This window comes from Oncorhynchus nerka, linkage group LG15, assembly GCF_034236695.1.
Source record: "Oncorhynchus nerka isolate Pitt River linkage group LG15, Oner_Uvic_2.0, whole genome shotgun sequence".
NCBI classification, from domain to species: Eukaryota; Metazoa; Chordata; class Actinopteri; order Salmoniformes; family Salmonidae; genus Oncorhynchus; species Oncorhynchus nerka.
Window position 1 is genome coordinate 20,071,511 of NC_088410.1, and position 7,500 is coordinate 20,079,010.

Below are 7,500 nucleotides of genomic sequence, written 5' to 3' on the forward strand. Positions count from 1 at the left end.
CTAGTTCATGGTAAACGCTGCAGATGTCTAGTTCATGGTAAACACTGCAGACCACACTGAGAAACAGCCCACCAGAATCAGAGACAGAAACCACACTGAGAAACAGCCCACCAGAATCAGAGACAGAAACCACACTGAGAAACAGCCCACCGGAGTCTAGGAACAGCTCCACACACCAGGTCAGTCAGTGGGGTTATAGCTGACACCAGGTCAGTCAGTGGGGTTATAGCTGACATCAGATCAGTCAGTGGGGTTATAGCTGACATCAGGTCAGTCAGTGGGGTTATAGCTGACAACAGGTCAGTCAGTGGGGTTATAGCTGACAACAGGTCAGTCAGTGGGGTTGTAGCTGACACCAGATCAGTCAGTGGGGTTATAGCTGACACCAGATCAGTCAGTGGGGTTATAGCTGACACCAGATCAGTCAGTGGGGTTATAGCTGACACCAGGTCAGTCAGTGGGGTTGTAGCTGACACCAGATCAGTCAGTGGGGTTATAGCTGACACCAGATCAGTCAGTGGGGTTGTAGCTGACACCAGGTCAGTCAGTGGGGTTATAGCTGACACAGCAGGTCAGTCAGTGGGGTTATAGCTGACACCAGATCAGTCAGTGGGGTTATAGCTGACATCAGATCAGTCAGTGGGGTTATAGCTGACACCAGATCTGTCAGTGGGGTTATAGCTGACACCAGATCAGTCAGTGGGGTTATAGCTGACAACAGGTCAGTCAGTGGGGTTATAGCTGACACAGCAGAGTGATTGTACCAGGATAAAAGGATAAAAGGATATTTAGGCTGTGTCTGAAATGGTACCCTATTTCTTAGTGAGGGCGAGGAGGAGACGTGAATGTTTGCATGTAGAATACTTTTGGTCAAAGGGTTGGGAAGACTTGGCTAAGACTGGACCAGGTCGGGAAGAATTGGCTAAGACTGGACCAGGTTGGGAAGACTTGGCTAAGACTGGACCAGGTTGGGAAGACTTGGCTAAGACTGGACCAGGTTGGGAAGACTTGGCTAAGGCTGGACCGGGTTGGGAAAACTTGGCTAAGACTGGACCAGGGTTGGGAAGACTTAGCTAAGACTGGACCGGGTTGGGAAGAATTGACTAAGACTAGACCAGGTTGGGAAAACTTGGCTAAGACTGGACCGGGTTGGGAAGACTTGGCTAAGACTGGACCAGGTTGGGAAGAATTGACTAAGACTGGACCAGGTTGGGAAAACTTGGCTAAGACTGGACCAGGTTGGGAAGACTTGGCTAAGACTGGACCGGGTTGGGAAGACTTGGCTAAGCCTGGACCAGGTTGGGAAGAATTGGCTAAGACTGGACCGGGTTGGGAAGAATTGGCTAAGGTTGGGAAGACTTGGCTAAGACTGGACCAGGTTGGGAAGACTTGGCTAGGACTGGACCAGGTTGGGAAGACTTGGCTAGGACTGGACCGGGTTGGGAAGACTTGGCTAAGGCTGGACCAGGTTGGGAAGAATTGGCTAGGACTGGACCAGGTTGGGAAGACTTGGCTAAGGCTGGACCGGGTGAGGCCAAAGTGAACTTGGCCAACCAGTAGAGTAAGACCAAACCAGACTAAAGTACCATTTGGCACCACAGAAGAGACAGTCATTCACTGACGCATAAACCAACCTCTCAACCTCAAGTTAAACGCCCAGAACACCAGGATCAGCCCAAATGGCACCATATTCCCTATTTAGTGTTTTAGAACAGGGCCCTCTGGTCAGAATGTAGTGCAGTATATAGGGAGTATGATGCAGGGCCCTCTGGTCAGAATGTAGTGCAGTACATAGGGAGTATGATGCAGGGCCCTCTGGTCAGAATGTAGTGCAGTACATAGGGAGTATGATGCAGGGCCCTCTGGTCAGAATGTAGTGCAGTACATAGGGAGTATGATGCAGGGCCCTCTGGTCAGAATGTAGTGCAGTATATAGGGAGTATGATGCAGGGCCCTCTGGTCAGAATGTAGTGCAGTACATAGGGAGTATGATGCAGGGCCCTCTGGTCAGAATGTAGTGCAGTACATAGGGAGTATGATGCAGGGCCCTCTGGTCAGAATGTAGTGCAGTATATAGGGAGTATGATGCAGGGCCCTCTGGTCAGAATGTAGTGCAGTACATAGGGAGTATGATGCAGGGCCCTCTGGTCAGAATGTAGTGCAGTATATAGGGAGTATGATGCAGGGCCCTCTGGTCAGAATGTAGTGCAGTACATAGGGAGTATGATGCAGGGCCCTCTGGTCAGAATGTAGTGCAGTACATAGGGAGTATGATGCAGGGCCCTCTGGTCAGAATGTAGTGCAGTATATAGGGAGTATGATGCAGGGCCCTCTGGTCAGAATGTAGTGCAGTACATAGGGAGTATGATGCAGGGCCCTCTGGTCAGAATGTAGTGCAGTACATAGGGAGTATGATGCAGGGCCCTCTGGTCAGAATGTAGTGCAGTATATAGGGAGTATGATGCAGGGCCCTCTGGTCAGAATGTAGTGCAGTACATAGGGAGTATGATGCAGGGCCCTCTGGTCAAAATGTAGTGCAGTACATAGGGAGTATGATGCAGGGCCCTCTGGTCAGAATGTAGTGCAGTATATAGGGAGTATGATGCAGGGCCCTCTGGTCAGAATGTAGTGCAGTACATAGGGAGTATGATGCAGGGCCCTCTGGTCAGAATGTAGTGCAGTACATAGGGAGTATGATGCAGGGCCCTCTGGTCAGAATGTAGTGCAGTACATAGGGAGTATGATGCAGGGCCCTCTGGTCAGAATGTAGTGCAGTACATAGGGAGTATGATGCAGGGCCCTCTGGTCAGAATGTAGTGCAGTACATAGGGAGTATGATGCAGGGCCCTCTGGTCAGAATGTAGTGCAGTATATAGGGAGTATGATGCCATTTGGGACACAGCCCAGCTGTCCATCCCTGACAGATACTGAAGTTAGGCTCTTTGAATCAAACGGCAGAGCAGAGATGGCTGTGCTTGTCCTTCTATCATTCATCTGCTCTGTGGTTTAGGTGGAAGGAGGCTAAGACACCATCATTCATCTGCTCTGTGGTTTAGGTGGAAGGAGGCTAAGTCCCCATCAATCATCTGCTCTGTGGTTTAGGTGGAAGGAGGCTACGTCCCCATCATTCATCTGCTCTGTGGTTTAGGTGGAAGGAGGCTAAGACACCATCATTCATCTACTCTGTGGTTTAGGTGGAAGGAGGCTAAGTCCCCATCAATCATTTGCTCTGTGGTTTAGGTGGAAGGAGGCTAAGACACCATCATTCATCTGCTCTGTGGTTTAGGTGGAAGGAGGCTAAGACACCATCATTCATCTGCTCTGTGGTTTAGGTGGAAGGAAGCACCGGTCACCAGTTTAAAAATAAATAATATTGTCTGCCATCTACTCTTCCAAATGACTGGCTGACAAAATGGGAGGCCAGCACAGGGCCCACTAACTGACTACTGAGGTGAAATGTTTGTCTAAAAACCTCTAGAGTTGTGTATGTGTGTATAAACACCTTTAAGCTCTGTGTCAACATTGGCCTAACGTTCTCTTTGAAACAGATTTAGAAACCGTTGAGAGATTTGGAGAGACGAAAGACTGGCATCAAATCACTGTTATTTCCTCTGAGAGGGGAACAGCAAACGTGGCGATGTTTTCATCTCATGAATAAAAAGAACAACAAAAAGCTTTTTTTTCTCTCTCTGGCGGTGAAACATTCACAACCTCCCACAACCTTTCTCCAGCCTCACACCTCGGCAACTGGGGCAGAAAAACCTCCGTTAAAAAGCTGAAAATCTTCCCCAAAAAGGGGATTCCTAGACAAGGAAAATGTGGAGGTCTCGGTGGGTTTAGTGACATAGAGTTGGAGAGAGGGCACCTCTTTGCGTCTTTGCCATAATGGTGTGCCAAGTGCTCCCCCTATCCAACTCTGTGGTTTGTGATCTCATTTAGGAAGTGACTGTAAAGAGGAACAGATTTTTAAAAATGTAGCAGTGTGTGTGTGTGTGCCCTCCACCTCTCCATCTCTCTATCTCTCTGCCTCTCCATGTCTCTATGCATGTGTGTGTGAAAGGATATGTGTGTGTGTGTGTGTGTGTGTGTGTGTGTGTGTGTGTGTGTGTGTGTGTGTGTGTGTGTGTGTGTGTTTATTCAGCAGCCTAACCTGGACATTAGCTGTAATTATCTGGGATGTAAAGATAGTTTAGGGTAGAGGAGACATCCTCCACACAGGCCGTAAATAAAGCCTGTGGCTGGACGGACAGACAGAGGTGGTCTGTGTGACTGTAGGCTCTAAAGGTCTGTGCCTTTATAAAGGTTATTTACAGCTGGGGACAGACAGATGGACAGATGGACGAGATTCACCGAGACGTCCATCGCCCGGGTAATGGATTCTACAGGTCTAAGTGTTCTAGAATATGACTGTAGAAGTGACATGTGGGAGACTTGGGGAAATAATGGAACTACTGTAGCCTACAAAAACACAAACAAAGATAATTGTATCAATAAACGTTTCTCACTGAAAGACACAAACCTTTCCCAACCAAACCATGTATAGCCACTGAAACACAGATACTGAAACCAGAGAGAGAGAAACAGATAGAGAACGAGAGATAGATGAGGTGAGAGATAGACAGAGAGAGAAACAGATAGAGAATGAGAGATAGATGGGGTGAGAGATAGACAGAGAATGAGAGATAGATGGGGTGAGAGATAGACGGGGTGAGAGATAGATGGGGTGAGAGATAGACGGGGTGAGAGAAAGACAGAGAATGAGAGATAGATGGGGTGAGAGATAGACTGGTGAGAGATAGACAGAGAATGAGAGATAGATGGGGTGAGAGATAGACGGGTGAGAGATAGATAGAGAACGAGAGATAGACGGGGTGAGAGATAGACAGAGAGAGAGAGAAAACTAGAGAGTTTTTGTAAGCCTTATAGGAAGTGCTGTCGTATGCTATTTCCACCGGTTGTGTATAATTACATGAGATTAGAGGATACGTTCCTGGTCTTCATCCAAACACACATGATGCTCCTCCTACAGCCAGCCTCTGACATTAATAACATACTCTTTAAGGCTACGTCCCAAATCACACCCTATTCCCTATTTAGGGCACTATGTTTGACCAGGGCTTTGATAAAAAGTAGTGCACTAAAAAGGCAATAGCTAGTCATTTGGGACACACACCTGCTCTTTAAGACTATTTAAAAGTGCATAGCCTACTATGATGAGGCAAAGTCCAGACACGCAGGCATGGTTAGCCCAATGCTAGTGAGTAACTGCTGGTGTGGATGGTGATAGTAATGCTGGCTCTGCACCCCCCCCACACACACACACACAAGCACACACACATGCACACACACACACATTTACTCACACACACATTTATGTGAAAAATGGGGATGTCAAAATGGGGACGCACCTTTCCAGACACAAACACACCCTCTCTCCCTTACCTGTAGACGGTGTGGTCGTATGCCTCGGCGGAGGGGTATCCCAGCATGCCACACACCACACGGCTGCCGCTGAGGTCCCAGCCCTGGTCGCACACATGACGCCACCTCCCAGCATGCTTCACTTCCAAAACGCCCTCTGACAGCAGGCCGGTACGGACGCCTGTCAGAACGGGCCGGAGACGTACCTCCTCCAGTCTCACCCTACTGGCCGTCTGGGGAGGGGAGGGGAGGGGAGGGGGAGGGGGGGGGGATAGGAGAGTGGGGATGGGGATGGGGAGGAATGGGGGAGAGGACAGAACAGAATCTAACTTTAGTTGCCATCGCAGTCTCTCCACAACAAGGACATGAAGGAACAAACACACTGAAAACAGGGTGGTGTGTGTGTGTGTGTGTGTGTGTGTGTGTGTGTGTGTGTGTGTGTGTGTGTGTGTGTGTGTGTGTGTGTGTGTGTGTGTGTGTGTGTGTGTGTATATCAAAAGTAAGAACCTTAGAAATGTCCTTGTTTTTTAAATAAAACATTTATGCCCATTAAAATAACATCAAATAGATCAGAAATACAGTGTAGACATTGTTAATGTTGTAAATTACTATTGTAGCTGAAAACGGCTACAATAGCTTCATTAAATAGTACCCGCAAAACACCAGTCTCAACGTCAACAGTGAAGAGGCGACTCCGGGATGCTGGTCTTCTAGGCAGAGTTGCAAAAAAAAAGCCATATCTCAGATTGGCCAATAAAAAGAAAAGATTAAGATGGGCAAAAGAACACAGACACTGGACAGAGGAACTCTGCCTAGAAGGCCAGCATCCCGGAGTCGCCTCTTCACTGTTGACGTTGAGACTGGTGTTTTGTGGGTACTATTTAATGACGCTGCCAGTTGAGGACTTGTGAGGCGTGTCTAATGTACTTGTCCTCTTGCTCAGTTGTGCACCGGGGCCTCCCACTCCTTTTTTCTATTCTGGTTAGAGCCAGTTTGCGCTGTTCTGTGAAGGGAGTAGTACACAGCGTTGTACGAGATCTTCAGTTTCTTGTCAATTTCTCGCATGGATTCGCCTTAATTTCTCAGAACAAGAATAGACTGACGAGTTTCAGAAGAAAGGCCTTTGTTTCTGGCCATTTTGAACCTGTAATCAAACCCACAAATGCTGATGCTCCATTCATTCAGCTAGTGTAAAGAAGGCCAGTTTTATTGCTTCTTTCATCAGGACAACGGTTTTCAGCTGTGCTAATGTAACAGTATAGCTTCCGTCCCTCTCCTCGCCCCTACCTGGGCTCAAAACAGGGACCCTCTGCACACATTAACAACGGCCTCCCAAAAAGCATTGTTACCCATCGCGCCACAAAAGACGCGGCCCTTGCAGAGCAAGTAGCAAACTACTTCAAGGTCTCAGAGCGAGTGATGTCACCGATTGAAACGCTATTAGCGTGCACCCCGCTAACTAGCTAGCCATCGGTTACACTAACATAATTGCAAAAGGGTTTTCTAATGATCAATTAGCCTTTTAAAATGATAGACTTGGATTAGCTAGCACAACGTGCCATTGGAACACAGGAGTGATGGTTGCTGATAATGGGCCTCTGTAGATATTCCATTAAAAATCAGCCGTTTCCAGCTACAATAGTCATTTACAACATTAACAATGTCTACACTGTATTTCTGATCAATTTGATGTTATTTTAATGGACAAAAAATGTGCTTTTCTTTCAAAAACAAGGACATTTCTAAGTGACCCCAAACATTTGAAGGCTAGTGTATATATGTGTGTATACAGTATGTGTGTATAATGTGTGTATATGTATGTGTATATGTGTGTGTGTGTATCTATATATGTGTATAATGTGTGTATAACCTGTGTGTGTGTATTACGTTCCAAAACAGTGGTAAGGTCATGAACTTAGCCTCAGTATATAAGATGTTACGAGGTCTAACAAATGGGTAGGTGATAGATGGGCTGTTCTTTCCTCTGTGGAGGCAAACAGCCCTGTGTTTAGGGAGTTGGGTCTGTTTACCTACTAGAGGTTGAGGCCTGAACGTGAGGGATACTGCCCATTATGAATT

General features: G+C 47.3%; 1 protein-coding gene across 1 annotated transcript in view; it reads right to left on the reverse strand.

Annotated features, from left to right (window-relative positions):
• LOC115127801 (lysyl oxidase homolog 4-like) overlaps window positions 1-7,500 on the reverse strand; it is a 52,461-nt gene that overhangs the window by 39,795 nt on the left and 5,166 nt on the right. The window contains exon 4 of the mRNA XM_065001234.1: window positions 5,443-5,654. Within this exon, the coding sequence (XP_064857306.1) occupies window positions 5,443-5,654 (212 nt within the window). The remainder of the gene's footprint in view (window positions 1-5,442; window positions 5,655-7,500) is intronic.